At 38.1% G+C, this 20,698-nt stretch overlaps 1 protein-coding gene across 18 annotated transcripts in view; it reads left to right on the plus strand.

Annotated features, from left to right (window-relative positions):
• The window catches only part of LMBR1 (limb development membrane protein 1), a 155,504-nt gene that overhangs the window by 123,550 nt on the left and 11,256 nt on the right, over positions 1-20,698 (plus strand). For 12 of the 18 annotated variants that reach the window (XM_004281232.3, XM_033408267.2, XM_033408270.2 and 9 more), the window contains 2 exons: positions 13,335-13,496; positions 16,663-20,330. The exons of 1 other annotated variant lie outside the window; for it this stretch is intronic. In XM_004281232.3, coding sequence (XP_004281280.1) covers positions 13,335-13,496; positions 16,663-16,748 — 248 coding nt within the window. In that variant the 3' untranslated portion in view covers positions 16,749-20,330. The remainder of the gene's footprint in view (positions 1-13,334; positions 13,497-16,662; positions 20,331-20,698) is intronic. 5 more of the 18 variants (XM_049715051.1, XM_033408271.2, XM_049715050.1 and 2 more) reach the window with 4 other exon arrangements.

Consider the following 20,698-nt stretch of genomic DNA (forward strand, 5'->3'; position numbering starts at 1 on the left):
CAAGTCTCTGCGCATCCATCTCGAAGTGGCCTTTTCTTTATATCCTTAGTTGTTGAAAAATCTGTTCTGATAGTCTTCAGATTGTTCTCAGAGATGGTTGTTCCTTATGTAGCTATAGTTTTGTCCTGAGGCCTAAATATTGTTTGGACTATGAGTCAGTCTTTGACTTATTTGTCTCCCTAGTGTTACGCACTTGATAAAGGAAGAGGGATCAGACAACAGGGGCCTTTATTGTGCTGATAGCATCCCAGGCGGGAGTGTCTCCTCCACCCTCCTCTCCACCCAAAGTTTAGTCATGATCTAAGGTTTAGTTCAGCACCTCTTTCTCTTACAGTGAAAATGTGATCCTGTCATTACCCTGCTCCCAGTGCTTTCAAGTCTTTTGCCATTAGAATAATTACCTGTTTCCATAAGGTGGCACAGAAGAACATTTATGCCTAACTCCGCCTGTATGTCCAACTTCGTCTCTTGCCACTCCGAGCCTTACATTCTGAACCATCATGAATAAAAGGGGTGCTCTTCATTTGTGTTGGGATGGGAAGCAAATACTGCTGTGTACCCACTATGTCTTTGAATATGTTACTTCGTCTGCCGTGAATAATTTTGTCATCACCTATTCTCTGGCATAACCTAACATGCCATCTAAGAGTCAGCTCACCATTAACTCCACAGGTAAAGTTTTCCTTGAATTTCTCCCCCTTTAAGTTCCCTCCTGTGTACTCCCAAAATACTTTTCTCAGTCCTCCACATATCTGCCATGTCACTTGTCGCATTGTGTTCTAACTGCTCGCTTTTCTCTTCGCTCCATAAAACTGTGAGCTCCTTAAGGGAAGTAATGATCAAGTGAATCCAGTGTCTGCACATAGCATTTAGGACATGTGTGCAATGGAGGAACTCGTGTGCTTTTCAGTTTTTCACTTCACTTAACTGTACAAAGACTTTTAGTTGTGCCGAAAGTGTTTCATGTCACGAAAATCTTCTTAGGAAGACTCTCAATTCCATGAAGGGAATAAATGTTATACATACGTACTTGTAACTCTTACAGTACCTGTGTAGGGTCAAGAATATGAATAGGAACTCAAAAATACTTTAAAATTTAACTCATACCACAACAGCAAATACAGAAATATAGAATTTCTAATTAAATCTACTTGACACAGCCATACACTAATATATTCGTGCATGATATGGGGTATATAGTCTGAAGCCTGATAAATGCATTTTAACAGCTTTATTGAGGTATAAGTGACATATCATAAACTGTACATATTTAAAGTGTATAATTTGATAAGTTTTGACATAACTTGTGTAACTGTGAACCTGTTACTGCAATCAAGATAGTGGATAAGTCTGTCACCCTCAAATGTTTCCTTTTGGCCCTGTATATTTCCTCCCTCACACCTGTCTCCATCCCTCTCCCCCACACCCCCGCCCCAGCAATATCCCCAGGCAACCACTGACCTTTTTATAACTATAAATTAGTTCACATTTCCTAGAATTTTTATAAATGAAATCATACACTGTGTACTATTTTTTGGTTTCTTTTACTCAGTGTATTTAAGATTCATCAGTGTTGTTTCCTGTGTCAGTAGTTCACTCTCTTTATTGTTGAGTAGTGTTCCATTGTACGTATATACCACAGTTTGTTTTTCCATTCACCCACTGAAGGGCATTTGAGCTGTTTACAGCTTTTGGCTATTGTAAATAAAGCTGCCATGGACATTCACATCCAAGTCTCTGTATGGACTTAGGCTTTCATTTCTCTTGGGTAGTAACTAGAAATGGAATGCCTGTGTGTATACTTCATTTATAAAGAAATGGCCGAACTGTTCCAAAGTGCTTATACCCTTTTATATCTCCATCACAAGTGTCGGAAAACTCTGGTTCTTCTACATCTTCACCAATACTTGGTTTAGTCAGTCAGTTTAACGTTAGCCCTTCTAATAGGTGTGTAGTGGTATCTTTTTGTGGATTTAACTTGAATTTCCCAGATGACTAACGTGCTCATTTGCCATCTGTATTTTTTTTTTGATGAAATATTTATTCAGATCTTTGGCTCATTTTTTAAAAGTGCTTTATCACAATACCTGACTTGCAAATATCTTCCCCATTCAGTGGCTTGTCTTTTTATTCTTTCACCAATATCTTTCAAAGTACAGACATTCTTAATTTGATGAAAACAAATTTACCAAATTTTCTCTTATGGATTGTGCTTTTGGTGTCATACCTAGTTAAATCTTCTCTAACCCAAGATGACAAAGATTATCTCCTATGTTTTCTTCTAGAAATTTTATACTTAAGTCCATGACCTATTTTGAGTTAATTTCTGTATATAGTATGAGGTATGAATGAAAGTTTATTTTTTGGCATTTGGTAACCAATTATTCCAGCACCACTGCTTGAACAATCTATTCTTTTCCACCGAATTGCCTTTGAAACTTTGTTGGAAATCTATTGTCCATATATGTGTAGGTGCAGATCTGTTTCTGAACTCTATTTTGTTCCATCGATGTCTCTGTCTTTACATCAGTACTACACCATCTGGATTTCTGTGGGTTGATCATGAGACTTGAAATCAGGTAGTGTAAGTCCTTCAGCTTTGTTCTTTTTTTCAGAGTGGTTTTGGTTATTCTGAGTCCTTTGCATTCCTATATGACTTTTAAAACTAGCTTGTCATTTTTCACACAAATGTCCGCTAGGATTTTGATTTGGATTGTGTTTAATCTGTAGAACAAATTGAAGATGATTAGTGTCTTTACAATATTGAGTCTTTTAGTCCTTGAACAGTCTGTACTTATTTAGTTCTTTCATTTGTCTCAGCAGTGTTTGTAGTTTTATGTTCAGGGCTTGCACATTTGATAATGTTGTGAATGGTATTTTTTTTAAAAATTCAGTTTCCAATAGTTCATTGCTAGTATGTAGACATACAGTTGATTTTTGTGTGTTGATCTTTTATTTTGCAACTTTGCTAATAAGTTCACTTATTAGTTCTAGTAATTCTTTTAAATCTATTTTATAGGTTTCACTGAATTTTCTACTTTGATGATTATGATGTCTGTGAATAAAGGCAGTTTTACTTCTTCCTTTCCAATATGGATGCTTTTATTTATTTTTCTTCCCTGTTGTATTATCTAGGGCCTCCAGTACAATGTTGAATAGAAGTGTGGTGGAGGCACATGTTCTTGACTTGTTCCTCACCATAGTGGGAAAGCATTCTGACTTTTACCATTAACTGGTATTAGCTATAGTTTTTGTTTTTTTCTTTGTTTTGGTAGATGCCTTTTACCAGGTTGAAGAAGTTCTCTTCCTGCTTAGCTGGAGTTTTTATTAGGAATGGATGTTGTATTTTGTTAAATGCTTTTTCTGCATCTATTGACATAATCATTTTCTTTTTTAGTCACTGATGCTCTGTTCATGTTTTTGTTGTTTTGCTTTCTGTATTTCATTTTGAGTAGTTTCTGTTGAAAATGTCTTCAGGTTTACTAATCTCTTCTTTTGCAGTGTCTAATCTGTCTTTAATCCCATCTAATGTATTTTTCATACCTTACATTGTAATTTTTCTCTGTAGAAGGTGAATTTGGGTCTGTTTTATATCTTTTATGTCTCTACTTAACAAGTTCATGCTTTCCTCTAGCTTCTGAAATATAAGGAATATAGTTATAATTGTTTTAATGTCCTTCATACTCGTTCTGTCATCTGTGTCATTTCTGGGTTGGTTGTTTTCCCACAAGCAACGTATTGGTCAGTTCCCGCCTGAATACTCAAGACGTCCTGTGCACACCTTTCAGGTTCCCACCCTGTGCAGCTCTCTAGCCACTATGCTGTCCCAAGCTCCGCCTGCACCTCTTTAACTCAATGAGGTGGTTGGACTGTGTCCCTGCTCCTTTCCACTTTGAGTCAGAAGCCCGCTTTAGGCAGGAGCTACGACAGACAAAGGGCCCCCCTTGCTTGTTTCTCATCTCAGCGTCACTGACCTTCATTGCTAGATGCTCAAGGTCTTGGATACCACGGTTTTGTATATTTGGTCCAGTTTTTTTATTGATTCAGGTCTGAGGGAAAATCTGGTCTCCTTCCCTTAGTTTTGGCTGGAATCTGAAGTCAGTAAACGTATTTCTAATTCATGTAATATAATGAAAATCTATTTGCAGAGTAAGACTGGTCAGATTTAAACTCTTTCCTTTAACATCATCTTCTGTTACCCCCCCAAAAGTGGAACCTCTCATTAGTTTTAGAATTACTTTCTTTGTGAATAAATAAAATAATTGACAGTGAGCCTATTTACATTAGTCCTGAAATTAATGATGTTCAAAATTGATTGTAGATTTTATTATTTCATACTCTTTAAGTCACATTTATTTTTTGACACTGTGTAGGTAAATTTATTTCAAAAGCCTTGTTTAGAGAAGGGAATTTAAAAATCTAGTCAAGATAATAATTTATACTAACTATTATGGGAATCCAGAGGGGGGGAAATGTGTTAATCCCAATGTTTTGTCAAAGAACACTTAATTTATAAATTTGTTTTTTGTAATAAAAGTATGTGCTCTTTTTGGCAGTCTTTCATTAAAGCCATGGATATTCATGTCAGCCATCTGTGTGATATGCCAGCACACATGATTTATTGAGAAGGTTACTTTAATGATCCTTTTAGTGTGTCAAGCTTTATAAATTCTCTCTCAACTTCTTGCTAGCTAAGGAACATGAATCTGCTTGCTAAAAGTCTAAGTTGACTCAGGTGGGCTAACAAACGTAAATTCTCTTGACTCATGTTGCAGGTGGAGTAACCAGCTCTTTCTTGAAATGAGGTTTTGTTTTGTACCTTAGTTCTTTTATAGGTACGGATTAAAAAAGATCTTTATTTAAGGAATTATGCATAAAACATTTTCAGTTGATTTCTAGTGCAGGGAGCTGTACTAGGTTTGTTATGAAGAGTATTTTATTGACAGATAATTCAGATAATGTGGCCTTATGCTTAGCTGCTGTTTAACTAACTGAGCTTCTTACCTGGTATATATTTTACTTATCTTTTAAAGAAGTGAACTTCTGAATGGGAATAAGCATTTCAGTATTTGACTAGGAGAGTGAAATGACAACATTTGGTAATTGAAATTTTCTTATAGTTAGTAGTATTTTAAAGTTTGCTGCCTTAGTATCCTTTTATATATTTCCCTAGAAATAGAGATTTTGAAGTATTTTACATTTGTATGTCTTATTAAGTTAAAATTTTAAATATTGTTACTTTTTCTTGTGTTGGTATTTTTAATTAAAAAGTACATTAGACCAAATGGACTTAATAGATAGATATATATATATAGACTGTTCCATCCAAAAGCAGCAGAATACACATTCTTTTCAAGTGCCCAAGGAACATTCTGCACATGCTAGATCACATGCTAGGCCTCAAAACAAGTCTTGGTAAATTTATGAAAATTGAAATCATATTAAGCATCTTTTCTAACTGCAATACTATAAGACTAGAAATCAACTACAGTAAAAGAAAGTTCCCCAAACACAAACATGTGGGGGCTAAACAATACATTACTAAACAACCAATGGGTCACTGAAGAAATCAAAGAAGAAATTTAAAAATACCTGTAGACAAATGAAAATGAAAGCACAACGATCCAAAATCTATGGGATTCAGCAAAAGCAATTCTAAGAGGGACATTTATAGTTATAAAAGCCTACCTCAGGATACAAGAACAATTTCCAATAAAGAATCTTACTGTATACCTAAAAGAACTAGAAAAAGGAAGAACAAACAAAACTCAAAGTTAGTAGAAGGAAAGAAATTGTAAAAGATCACAGCAGAAATAAATGAAATAGAAACTAAAAAAAAAAAAAAATAGAAAAGATCAATGAAATTAAGAGCTGGTTCTTTGAAAAGATAAACAAAATTGATAAGCCTTTACCCAGACTGATTAAGGAAAAAAGAGAGGGCCCAAATTAATATCAGAAATTAAAAAGAAGACATTACAACCTATACCACAGAAATACAAAGGATCATAAGAGATTACTAAGAACAACTATATGCCAATAAAATGGACAACCTAGAAGAAATGGACAAATTCCTAGAAATGTACGGTCTCTCAAGACTGAACCAGGAAGAAATAGAAAATATGAACAGACCAATAGCCAGTAATGAAATAGAATCAGTAATAAAAACTCCCAGCAAACAAAAGTCCAGGAGCAGATGGCTTCACAAATGAATTCTACCACACATTTAGAGAAGAGTTAACACCTGTCCTTTGCAAACTATTCCAAACAATTGCAGAGGAAGGCATGCTATCACCCTGATATCAAAACCAGACAAAGCTATCACACAAAAAAATTACAGACCAATAGCACTGAGGAACATGTACAAAAATCCTCAGCAAAATCTTAGCAAACCAAATTCAACAGTACATTAAAAGGATCGTACACCAATAAATAAATAAATAAATAAAGTGATGTTTATTCCAGGGATGCAAGGATGGTTCAATATCTGCAAATCAATTAATGTGATATATCTCATTAAGACACGTGAAGTATAAAAATCATATGATCATCTCAGTAGATGCAGAAAAAGCTTTTGACAAAATTCAGTATCCATTTATGATAAAAACTCTGCACAAACTGGGTAGAGGGAACATACCTCAACATAATAAAGGCCATATATGATAAGCCCACAGCTAACATCATACTCAGTGGTGAAAAGCTGAAAGCATTTTCTGTAAGATCAGGAACAAGACAATGATGCCCAGTCCTGCCACTTTTATTCAACATAGTATTTGAAGTCCTAGCCACAGCAGTCAGACAAGAAAAAGAAATAAAAGGAATCCAGATTAGAAAGGAAGAAGTAAAACTGTCACTGTTTGCTGATGACATGATACTATACTTAGAGAATCCTACAGACACCACGAAAAAACTATTAGACCCCATCAATGAATTCCATAAAGTTGTAGGATGCAAAATTAATATACAGAAATCAGTATACAGAAATCTGTTGCATTTCTATACACTAACAACAAACTATCAGAAAAAGAAATTAAGAAAATAATCTCATTTACCATTGCACCAAAAAAGAGTAAAATAGCTAGGAATATATCTAAATAAGGGGGCAAAGACTGTACTCAGAAAACACTGATGAAAGAAATTGAAAGCAACACAACAGATGAAGAGAAATACTGTGTTCATGGATTGGAAGAATTAACATTGTTAAAATGAAGATGAAGAGAAATACTGTGTTCATGGATTGGAAGAATTAACATTGTTAAAATGACCGTACTACCCAAAGCAATCTACAGATTCAGTACAATCAAAATACCAATGACATTTTTCACAGAACTAGAACAAATAATTCTAAAATTTGTATGGAACTACAAAAGATATGAATTGCCAAAACAATTTTGAGAAGGAAGAATGAAGCTGGAGGTATCAATGCTTTCTGATTTTAAACTATACTACAAAGCTACAGTCATCAAAACAGCATGGTACTGGCACAAAAACAGACACATAGATCAATGGAACAGAATAGAGAGCCCAGAAGTTAACCCATGCAGCTACGTCAATTAATCTATGACAAAGGAGGCAAGAATGTACAGTGGGGGAAAAGACAGCCTCTTCAATAAATGGTGTTGTAAAAACTGGAAAGCTATATGCAAAAGAATCAAACTGGACCACTCTCTCACATCATGCGCAAAAATAAATTCAAAACAGATTATTTAAGTGTAAGACCTGAAATCATAAAAATTCTAGAAGAAAACATAGGCAGTATGCTCTTTGACATCAGCCTTAGCAATATGTTTTTGGGATCTGTCTCCTCAGGCAAGGGTAACAAAAGCAAAATAAACAACTGGGACTACATCAAACTAAAAATCTTTTGCACAATGAAAGAAACTGTCAACAAAATGAAAAGGCTGCCTACTGAATGGGAGAAGATATTTGCAAATGATATATCCGATAAGGAGTTAATATCCAAAATATACAAAGGCTCAATATAAGAAAAACAAACAACCCAATCAAAAAATGGGCAGAAGATCTAAATAGACATTTCTCCAAATAGGAAATACAAGTGGCCAAAAGACACATGAAAAGATGCTCAAAAAAAAAAAAAAAAAGATGCTCAACATTGCTAATTATTAGAGAAATGCAACTCAAAACTACAACAAGATATTACCTCACACTGGTCAGAATGGCCATCATCAAAAAGTCTACAAATAGGGGCTTCCCAGGTGGCGCAGTGGTTGAGGGTCTGCCTGCTGATGCAGGGGACACAGGTTTGTGTCCTGGTCCGGGAAGATCCCACATGCCACAGAGTGGCTGGGCCAGTGAGCCATGGCTGCTGAGCCTGTGCGTCCAGAGCCTGTGCTCCTCAGCGGGAGAGGCCACAACACTGAGAGGCCCGCATTGTGAGGCCCGCGTACTGCAAAAAAAAAAAAAAAGTCTACAAATAATAAATGCTGGAGAGGGTATAGAGAAAAAGGAACCCTCCTGCACTGTTGATGGGAATGTAAACTGGTGCAGCCACTATGGAGAACAGTAGGGAGGTTCCTTAAAAAAACTAAAGATAGAGTTACCATTCGATCCTGCAATCCCACTCCTGGGTATTTATCTGAAGAAAATGAAAACACTAATTAGAAAATATATATGCACCCCTATGTTCATTGCAGCATTATTTATAATAGCTAAGATATGGAAGCAACCAAAGTGCCCATCAATAGATGAATGGGTAAAGATGTGATGTGCGTGTATATCCACACACCACACCACACACACACACACACACACACACACTGGAATATTACTCAAACATAAAAAAGATTAAAATATAACCATTTATGACAACATGGGTAGACCTAGAGGGTATTACGCTTGGGGAAATAAGTCAGACAGAAAGACAAATACTGTATGACTCCACTGATAATATGAAATCTAAGAAACAAAACAAATGAACAAACATAGCAAAACGGAAACAGAGTTATAGATACAGAGAGCAGGTGGTTTCCAGAGGGAGGGCGGTAAGGGGAGGAAAGAAATAGGTGAGGAGATTAGAGTTGCAAAATTCACGGTCTGAAATGTACAGTGTGGGGAATATAGTCAATAACTATGTAACTAGACATCGTGATCATTTTGAAATATATAGAAGTATTGAATCACTATGTCGTGTAACAGGAACTTGCATAGTGTTTTAGGTCGATCATACTTCAAAAACAAACTCATAAGAAAAAAGATCAGATTTGTGGTTAGCAGGGACGGGAGGTGGGTGGAAGAGGAACTGGATGAAGGCCGTCAAAAGGTACAGACTTCCAGTTACAAGATAAATGAGTACTAGGGGTGTGATATGCAACATGATACCTAGAGTTAACACTGCTGTGTGCTGTAGAGGCAGGTTGTTAAGGGGTAAATCCTGAGAGTTCTCATCACGTGGGAAAAGTTCTTTTTAACTTTCTAAGTTTTTATCTATTTGAGGTGATGAATGTTCACTAAACTTATTGTAATAAACATTTCCTTTGTATGTGAGTCCAATCACTATGCTGCACACATTAAACTTACATAGTGAGGTATGTAAATTATATCTCAATAAAACTGGAAGAAAAGAATTAAAATAAAAAGTACATTGTACAGTTTAATTATTGCTGTGACACAGTCCTCTCAGACATTTTAGAAAAGTGATTATTTAAGGCTTCTTGTCTAATAGAAGATTTTCAGAAGTGAAGAACTGTGTGGTACCAGAGTAATCTTTTAGTCAGTCGATATTAGTTAGATTTTTAAAACATTAAATTTGAAACAGCAAGGTCTTTAGAGCTCGTCCCTATATAATCTCTAGTATTTTGTCTGCTGCCTCACGCGTACTCTAGCAACAGACTCCTGGATTTCTGTCTGTGAGGCCAACCTGAGGTATCTGGGGACCAGAACATCTAATGAGAGAGATTGCGCTTCGCCTGGTGTTTCTCACTGGATCTTGACCCTGATTCTCGAGATACCAAGTTGAGTCCACTAAGAAGTTCTAGTGAAAGTATTTTTCTGTTGTTCATAACATACCTTCCATTCTCACTCTGCGAATGCTTTCTGCCCCCGACCTCACTCTCATGCAGTGGTGCTGTCCCAGCACGACACAGGCCAAGTTCTGGGCGGTGCCAATTTGCTATTTAGCATACGACAGTGGTTTCCAAAGTGGAGTTTGTTTCCCGTCCATTCACAAAGTAAGTCATTGGGCTGTGTGAAGAAACTATTAGAACTTGTATTTATTTTTATTGTTATAATTTTTAAAGTTTTTGTTTTGTGTGTAAAATAATGTTTATGTCAGTGAGTAGTACATATATATCAATAGTTTATAAATAATTAAAATACACATATAATGGGTATATGTACTCTAATTTTATTTTTGCTTTTGGTGGTGTATGATCAAAAATTTTTGAGACCGGATGAGACTCTTATAGCGCATCTGGGTGAGGGTTTTTATTCTGTTATTTGTCAGTTCCTCCATAAATATGAGCTTCATGATATGCACAATTGTGTGTGTGTGTGTGTGCGCGTACACGCACGCCTGCCCCCTCATGTATGTGTGTTTTTCTTGTGAAAAATTCCGTGGCTCTCACCAGATTCTCGGGAGTCTTTGGCCCTAAAGATCAAATATGCTGGGCTTCCCTGGTGGTGCAGTGGTTAAGAATCCACCTGCCAATGCAGGGGACACGGGTTGGAGCCCTGGTCCGGGAAGATCCTGCATGCCGCGGTGCAACTAATCCCACGTACCACAACTACTGGGCCTGTGCTCTAGAGCCCGCGATCCACAACTATGAAGCCTGCGCGCCTAGAGCCCATGCTCCACGACAAGAGAAGCCAGCGCAATGAGAAGCCTGTAGGCACCTCAACAAAGAGTAGCCCCTGCTCGCTGAAACTAGAGAAAGCCCGTGCTCAGCAACGAAGACCCAATGCAGCCAAAAATAAATAAGTAAAATAAATAAATGTTTTCTAAAAAATGCATAAAATCAGATATGCTTATCTGGGATCCCTGGGCCATGAAACCACTGAAGTTCTTTTTGGGAGGACTGTACCTTGTTTACATATAACTGCCTAGTTTAAATTAAGTGGTACTAACTGATTCACTTTGTTATAAAGCAGAAACTAACACACCATTTGTAAAGCAATTGTGTACTCCAGTAAAGATGTAAAAAAAATAATTAAGTGGTACGTCATTTGAAAAATAATATATATGATTAGATACATATTCTTTTTTCTTTTTAATTAATTAATTTTGGCTGCGTTGGATCTTCGTTGCTGCGCGTGGGCTTTCTCTAGTTGCGGCGAGCGGGGGCTACTCTTGTTGTGGAGCGCGGGCTTCTCACTGCGGTGGATTCTTGTGGCGGAGCACAGGCTCTAGGCGCGCAGGCTTTAGTAGTTGTGGCTCGCGAGCTCTAGAGCGCAGGCTCAGTAGTTGTGGCGCACGGACTTAGTTGCTCCGCGGCATGTGGGATCTTCCCGGACCAGGGCTTGAACCCATGTCCCCAGCACTGGCAGGCATATTCTTAACCACTGTGCCACCAGGGAAGTCCCATATTCTTTTTAATAGATTGAAGTCTTATTAAGTCTTTAGTCTGATAAACTGCTGCCAGAATGGTTGCCATGATCTCATGGTGTGACCTATGCCGCATACTCTACTAGGGTCTGGGTCCCTTTTACCTTCTTTTAAAAGATATTTTATTGTATGTTTTCACTAACCTTATACTTCTTTAAAATATTATGATAGATTATTGTCTCTCAAATTCAAATACATTGGCCCTGGATAGATGTAGTTACAAAAGAGCTGCTATTTGAAACCGGCTGTTTTTCTGTTGTCTCCATAAGCTGCTTTTGTGGAGTCTGTCTGTTTAATAGGTGATGGGACTGCATTGAGTGGGGATGTGAGTTAAGTTTAAAGGTCAGCTGATAAGATGAAATTGAGTTTAGTCAAAGTTATTCTTGAAACTCTTAGATCACCCATAAAATTAAAGCTATATGATTTTGTCTATACAGTCCTTTGTGGTTAAAATTTTATATGGCCCTGAGTAGCTCTTCAGTTTCTTCCTTAAAGAGTGTCAACAATCCCATCATCTCTCAGTTGACTGACCACTTGAATGCTGTTTTGCTTATTTATTTATTCATTTACCAGTAGTCAGAAAAACCCTACCATTCACATATTCTTTCCAATAGGTATTGGGCCTAGGACACGAGCTCACTGAATAGAATGACTATTCAGATTTTTTTTTCAATAAAAAGACTTGTTTTTTAAATATGTATAGGTGAATTTAAGTAACTTCAATGCATATATGATACAACTGCACTGCATTTGCAACCTATACGACATAATTACACTGTATTTCCAGCGTTGGCCATTTCCCTGTACAAGCCTGTAGCATCCAACTCAGATGAATAATGTGTGTGTGTGTTTTTTCCCTTGGAAAGGAATCACTCTATTTGTTTATTTGTTATGTAATAAGTTTTAAGTATGTGCAAGGCATTGCTCTGGGCATTGGAATTATAAGAATGAAAATGACACAGTCCCTGTTCTTATAGAACTTACATTCTAGTGGCGAAAGTAGGCAATAAATAAACCACAAAGGAGGGCTTCCCTGGTGGCGCAGTGGTTAAGAGTCCGCCTGCCGATGCAGGGGACGCAGGTTGGTGACCCGGTCCGGGAAGATCCCACATGCCGCGGAGCGGCTGGGCCCGTGAGCCACGGCCGCTGAGCCTGCGCGTCCAGAGCCTGTGTTCCGCAACGGGAGAGGCCACAACAGTGAGAGGCCCGCGTACCGCAAAAAAAAAAAAAAAAAAAACCACAAAGGAAAAGAAACATTTCGGTCAGTGTGTGCTGTGAAGAAACATAATCAGGGTGGAGGGCCTTGGCAGGTCCGCTGTCTGGGGAAGGGGAATCAGGTGGCCTCTCGGAGGAGGTGACATGTGAACAGGAGCCTGCATGAAGAGGGGACAAGGGTGGGGGAGGTGAGAGGGTTTGTCAGGTGTCTCTTCCATCACGACCCTGGTTTCCTAGTTCAGGGGAGCAGGCTGCACCCACCCGCCCCACACGAGTGGCACGGTGGGTTTCTTGTGGATGTAGGCGAAACCTCTGAGCAAGTGACTCATGTCAGCGCCATTGCTCATCGCTTCCAAGAGGCTGCGATATGTGGGCAGAGTCGCTTTGGGTTGACTGGGGTTTTCCCACCAGGTAACAGCCGTGCCTTTTACCTAGGATCCCACCAACAGAAATGAGAAAGTCCATGGAATTTGATCCGTCTGATTTGTACTTTATTTTGTTATGTATATATAAATTTATTGTACCTGATTTTATTAAGGGCTATTTTATTTATTTTTAACAGGAATCACTAGATTTGATCTACTTGGAGACTTTGGAAGGTTTAATTGGCTGGGAAATTTCTATATTGTGTTATCCTACAATTTGCTTTTTGCTATTATGACAACATTGTGTCTGGTCAGAAAATTCACCTCTGCTGTACGAGAAGAACTTTTCAAGGCCCTAGGTAATTCTGAGGTTTATGGGTATTTTTGTCTTTTTCTACTTATTAATAATTTTTACATTTCAGTTAATTTTAAGTCTTCATCTATTCATTTTTCCAAATGTGTAAATCCTTAGAGGTCACATTCCTGACCCACTACTTACTGGTTATGCTCTTGTATAAAATTACTTCATTAAGTCTCATCTTTCTCATCTGTAAAATGGTGATAATATCTTCTTCTTTTAGGACTGTTGTGAATATTAACTGAAATAGTTCCTTTAAGGGCCTAAGCATAATCCTAGCACATGGGAAGAGCTCAGTAAACATTAGCTCTTTGGTTATGATGATGAGGGTAGGTGTGATGAGCTGAGGATGATGATGTGCTAAAGACATAGTTGGGTATTGATACCTCTTACTATTTTTTAGTTAAAGGTTTTTTTCAGGATTGGATTTTATAGGTATCAGGCTGACCCACAATTATAATTCTCTTCAGTTAGTCGAATAATAATTCAGAATAAAAGTATTAGTGTTCTTGGCATTAATAAGAGAAAGGGCATTCATCATGTATCCTATGAGTCATATGCATGTGACAGTGTTAAAAACTCATAGGTTTGGCTGAGCTATAAAGGGTCCAAATGTAACCTATGAATGTATTCTTCATGCTTGCTTCAACATTAGTACTAAACATATTTCAGGTTTTGTATTTTAGGAATACCAGGACAATAGAAGCTGTCTTGCTGTATAAGCCCTCTTGGGTTTAGGGTGTGTAATTTTATAAAAGAAGGGAAAGGTACTGATTTATTGTAGAAAGTCCTGACGTTAGCCGTTTACCTGAATTGACATCATTTGAATGCTTATACTCCGTATTCTTTTGTGGCTTTTAGCTGTTGCAAAAGGCAACATAATAATTGATTCTTTAAGATTCTGTTTTCAGATACTTTAAACCTTATGAGCAACAATAAAGCTTTGCATACCACCAAGCCTTTCCAACCCTGATGCTTGAAAGGATGACCTTTGGGAAGGAAAAAGGATTTCAGATTATCTATTCATGTCTGTTTTACTGCAAATTTATCGTGGGAGGGGGTGGCTGATGAGATATTGGCCTGAAAGGGAAAGTTACATCTCATTTCAGCTGAAGCACCAGATAATCTACGGATTTTAATGCCTAGGTTCCTTAATGCTGGTCAGATTAAAATCTAAAGGTGAAGTCAGAATCAAACAGTCCTCTCAGCCAAAGTTTTAGAGTTCAAATTTCATTTTTAAGCCTGTTGTAGCATCAGCAATATTAGTAGCCATAACCTCAGATAAATTCCTATTCACCATTCACGAAAATGAGATGGTTATGAAGAAATTGCAGTAAATTTAGCATTTGAGTTGGATACCATCTTGCTAAGGAAGTCTTTATTAAAACAGTAAAATGTAATTTAACCCAAGGTAAAAGTTGTAAATGTTGTGTTGGCTCTTTGGCCATAAGAGGCAGTGAAGAGGCAGTGAAATCATCAAGAGTTGTATAAAACATCTAACAGATACAGTCTTTTTTTTTCCCTAATGTTTTCTGTTACTCTTTGAATGCTCTAAGGAGGCAATGCCTTATACCTAGAAAATGATCCTCATTAAGTGTATTTCATGTGTGAATGATCTGAGATCTTAAATATGATTTCACTGGGAGTCATAATTTGATTATAAATTATTATAAAATTTAACTATATCCTTTCTTTTTCTTCTTTTGTGTGTGTGTGGGAGGTGGGGTGGGAGGGATTTTTCTCTCTGCTGCTGTGCGTTGAGAATCATAACATCTATCTCATAGAGTACCTGGCACATGGCAGACACTCAGAATGTAGCGACCATGATGGTGGTGGAGGTGATTGTTTTTGCAGAAGAGAGACATTGTAGTTTGCCTGAATGCATAACCTTTGCTACACCCAGGTTTTAGAAGTAACTCATTGAAATAATCGATCCTAAAGGGGTTCTGTTCCAGGGAGGGCGTTGGTCACTCGGTCGCTGCTCTCTTTGCCCACGTCCTTCTGCAGCTGGCCTGTGTTAACACGCTTTCTCACGCCCAGCAGTTGTAGGTGCCTTCTGTCACTCAGTGGCTTGGCCGTTCCTGAACAAAAAAACAAGAACTGTTTTTTGTGTGTGTTGGATTGATTTATGTTTCCTTTCCCAGTCATGCGTCATAGACAGGCTCAGTTTTACCTTTTCTTTCATTAAGATATGCAGTGATAGAAATTTAAAAATTTGGAGTGCTATGTTGGCTTACGAGGGATATAAAATTGCTTACCAGTCAGGCAGACAACCATCTGAAATTTTAGGGGAAAAATCATCTTATCCAGGTATATTTTTACAAATATCTGAGCCTCATAAAAATTGTTACCTCAAAATCTTTTCCATGGATGTGTTGCTTATGTGCTCTTGACTGTCTTTATGCTTCATTTTGTTAAAGTGCTCAGAGCTTTAATGCCACTTAAACTCTTAAAATTTCTTCTCACTTTTCTGCCTGTGAGGGCACAGTATTGTCCTATGTGTCAGGTATACTATGTAAATAATGCTATGTGATACAGAGGGAAAGTAATGTAACTTAAAAGGTAGTAATCTTTTACTCTGTGAAATATCTTTGAGTAGTGAAATCTTCTTTATGGTCAGTTTGTTCTGTTGCCATTTCTTTCTTCTTGGTAGTGTCTTCTGTTGCTTTTCTTTTTACTTGCATGCTTTATGTTTTGGTGTGTCTTTCCCTGCATTTTCCTGTGAGTGTGTATGTATGGGTGTCTTTTAAAACAAAAATGGGGTCATCCTCGTTTCAGGTTGTTCCCTGGGAAGGGCACTAGGGTGTGGGGATAAGCTTGCAGGAGGAGGTTTATTAGAAGTTGCTCTTGGGACCAAGGTGGAGGGCGGGGCAGGGGCAGGAGCTGTGCGGAGGGCAGTGGCCACCGCATCTCACCGGAAGCCTCAGCCGGCCCCGTGGGATGTTGGATGAAGGAAGGACTCCCAGGCTGCCCTGAACTAGGGGAGGCCTGACTGCCTCCTGGGAAGCTGTCTTCAGCTCAGGCCCAGGTGCTGCCGGTGGGGAGAAGGGCCCTTTCATCCTACAGGGAGTGTAGCCAGAGAGGCACAGTTCCCTCAGGAGCACGGCACACTCTGCCCGACGTCTCAACAATGCATTAGTTCTTACATCTTCTTCATTTTCCTGCAGGGCTTCATAAACTTCACTTATCAGATACTTCAAGGGATCCAGAAACCACAAAGCCTTCTGCGAATGGGCATCAGAAAGCACTGTGAGACCCGCAGTAGCGCCCTGCAATCAAGAGCCTGAGCGCCCCGAACCTGTGACGTTCCCGTCGGTCAGGGGTGTTTCCTGCTGACTGTGGCCCGCGTTTATGGCCTGGGCCTGTCGGTGTCGTTTTCATAATCTAAGAGCTCGGCTGTTGCAGGTCTTCTTCTTTTTACCTTTGGGGCGGCCCTTGTAGTTCCCAGCCAGGTGCAGCCTCCTCAGGGCGGCACGTCTTCTGGGGCCATGTTTGCTTGCATCAGTTATGCGCCCATATGAGAGTGTTAGAAAAGGCCAACTTTGGGGCTTTCTAAGGATTCACTTAAATCTTGTTATATATTCCATTCAAAATGAATTCCATTCATGCCCTACATGAAAGGGTATCCTTGGTACTTAGATGTGAAATTTCTGCAAAAAATGAAAGTTTGTAGATGATATTGCTGTGGGTACATTGGAACTGTAAATGGTTGCAAATTATATTTTTCACTTCCTTAAAGAAAAAACAAAAGCATAGTTCTGATTTATGTTACAGAATGATATTGATTGGACTTTGAGTCAAGGGAAAAATACAAAATTCTTTTAAAACTTGAGCCTTGGTAGGATGCCACAGGAATACCTCCTACTGTCCAGTGGAATAAGCTATGGTAGGGAGTATTATGTAATCATACTTCTCTGACAGTTTATGTGTATATAATTCAATATTACCTCTCATAACATAGTTGCCAGTGTTGAATACACTTGTAACTTAGATTTTGCCTTATAGGCTATATGTACACTCAGTTTTTTTTAAACATTTTTTTCAGAACTCCCTTAATTCCCTGTGTCCATTATGAACTATAAATGCTCTGTGGTAGACACCCCTTCTGTCGCCACAGTCTTCAGGCTTTGATCACTTCTGTACATGCCAATTTAAACATCAGACTTACGAATGTTACCATTTAACACCCAAAACACACAGCATCAGCATTCATGATGTAAGAAAAGTTTTGCCGTGTATCATGGTCTGGTGATCATTCAGTTATTAAATTGTAAATAATTCTTGGGATGGGTTCTTGACTTAAGTCCACTGAATAAAAGCTATAACATTATACTCCGTGTTACCATCCACTAGGATCGAGTACCAGAAATTGTGCATGCAAAAATAGCAGATGGGTCCACTTGCACACAGTTCATATCATGCAGCCTCTATAAACACATATGTTCATATGTGCTGTGTGTTTGGCAACAGGTTGTGTTCAGACAAACGTAAAAGAACAGTTTTCTCAAATTGTTGAATTTAAAGGGTTTTTTTGGGAGAAATTTATGAAAAACAGGCTATATATATTTTGACATCAAAAATTTCCACTTAGATCCAATATAATAAGAGAAAGTAACCCAAAGCTCCATTGTGTATACTTCTCCTTTATTTATACCTCTGCATTTCCTTCTGATCTTCTCTTCCTGTTAAAATGCAGCTTAGTTTTAAAATAAAAGAACATTTTGTGATTCTAAACAACACTCAGTAAATACCACCAGTCTAGTATGGGTGAATTTCTCAGCATAAGATCCACATACTGAGAAAATGAATAAAAATTGGCTGCTTTCTAATTTTACTGGTAATTATACCTATTTAAGTGTTAATTGCAAGTTTTGATTTTTACTGAAACTTGCTTGCTTTGAGCAGACCAGGTCAAGGGGAGAAGAGAAAAGAATTCCTTTAAATAAAAGAATATCACTTTTAACTTACACTAATTTCAGGGCAGACATCCAGAGGAAGAGCTTCTGGGTATTTGTAAGATGTCTGAAAATTTTTGAGTAAAATATTAAACTTTTCAATGTCTATATCAACTCTTTGTTCATTTGAAAGTTTCTTTCCATCAGAGGACTTAAGCCAGGTTTGGATTAGTAAGGAGTGAAATGTATTATAAATTCCTGAAGCTCTTAGTGGATGCTTCTTCACTGCTGTGTGGAGCAGAGGGACGGTTTTGAACCTTGGGTGCCAGATGCCTTCTGTGGAAGCAAATATAGGTTGTCACATCCTCGGTCTGCACGTAATGACAACCACCTGAGGCTCTAGCAACACCTGGTGCATTCCTGGTCACAAGCGCAGTCTTCCTCTTGAGTGAGACCCTTACTCTAAATGCAGGCGCTTCTCCTGCATGCACGCTGGAGGCTGGCATGTGCACCTGTGGCAGAAGTGGCTGCGGCGCACTGAGGCCGAGCACTGGAGGACCGGTAAGGACAGACAGGCACCCGTGAGCTTCCTGTTACTGCAGTTGTGCGTGCAGTGGCGGGCGAGCACGAGGCCTCAGGTCCGAGGTCCCGGTGCCGGCGGTCGGACGGGCCTGAAACTGCCTTCCTTCTAAGTGGGTGGGGTACATCACTGACTGCATTAAATCAAATGCTCCTTTTATTTTTTCTCACCACTAGGATCTATTTTAAAAGGGCATTAGGCACTGCAATCACAGAGTTTCTTGAGGAGACTGAGCCAATTCTTATCATTCATTGGTTCTACAGTATGTAAATAAATTATTTTGAAGTTATAAATTTTACAGATTATAATGTTTGTAATGATTTTTACTGATTTTCCAAGATATTTCTTAGATTTAAAATTTGTTTAGCTTTATATACATTCTGTGTAAAAATAGACCTGCTGTAAATATGAGACTTTATGTGAAAATTACACACACACACACACACACACAGGTGGCACCTTCAGTGCCACGCTGAGGGGTTGACAGTGGATGAGAATGAAAGCTTCCTGGTGGTTCTCAGTCTTGGGTGCGTCAAAGGTGCATATATACCTGACCTTCGGGGCACCGGCTTCTGCCTGGTTTTCTGGAGCAGTCGGCCTCCCTGTGGCCTCTGTAACCACCTTATTTGCCAGCAACACAGGCTTACATCGCGTGAAAGCCCTAGGTGGCTTTCTATGTTGTTAGCAGTATTTAGTATATAAAGGCAGAGTTCTTAAAATAATTTTTTTTAAGTATGAGGATACATGCAGTACTGACTTCTTAAACTTTTAAAAAATTGGTATGATGTTACTTTAAAAATAATGTTTGGATGCACTGGCAAATTATTTTTGTTTACGGAGTGTTTTGTTTACAGGTTATCAGGCTTGTTTCTGTGAGATACTTTTAGTGTGACTTTTTAAATGTCTCAGAAATTAAAGTTTTACAAAAAGTGATTTCATATTTTGGTTTACAAGTACTCAAATGTGTTTTTTATTTTTAATCTTAAATACCATCATGGCTAAAACTTAAGAGTGTATGTAGGTTATTTTCATTTCAGTTTTATAAAGGGCAATAACTATTCTTATGGAATGTTGAACTGAGGGAGGAGTGGATATTTTCTCTCCTTTTTGTTGGGGAGTTTTTGATCAATTTCTTGCAACCTAAAATGTAGCATCAATAATTGAAATCATGTATGTTATTTCTTTGACTTATTTAGGTTTGATGTCTCTAATTTCTTCCATTGAAGGACTGAGCCATATACCTGATTGTGGTGTGAGCAGCTTAATCCAGAGTGCTTGGAAGGCAAAGGCCTTTAGCATGTGGTTCATTCACTGACAAACAGAAGCCTCTACGGCAGTGGCTTTCAGACTTCTGACCAGAGTAAGAATTCCAGTCTACACTGTAACTCACACACACATACATACTGCTATACACAAACAAAAATTTAACAAAACAGTACCTACTTTTACTGTGTGTGATGCATGCTGGCTTTTTCTATTCTGTTTTGTTGCTTTTTAAAAGAAATACTTGACACAAACCACCAAGTCATTTCCTGGCTGAAAGAATACAAAGCATTTTTTTGGCTTTTGAATATTGTTCAGGTAAAATTCATTATTGCAAATACCACTGAAACAAAAGGATTGCATATGCAAATTACTTGTTCCACTGAAAAGAATGTAATTAAAATCAGTAGAAATCGCTCAGACTCTAAAAAGTGGATTATAAAATTTCAAAACTAAGTGATTGAT

The sequence above is a fragment of the Orcinus orca genome, chromosome 9 (genome assembly GCF_937001465.1).
Source record: "Orcinus orca chromosome 9, mOrcOrc1.1, whole genome shotgun sequence".
NCBI lineage: Eukaryota > Metazoa > Chordata > Mammalia > Artiodactyla > Delphinidae > Orcinus > Orcinus orca.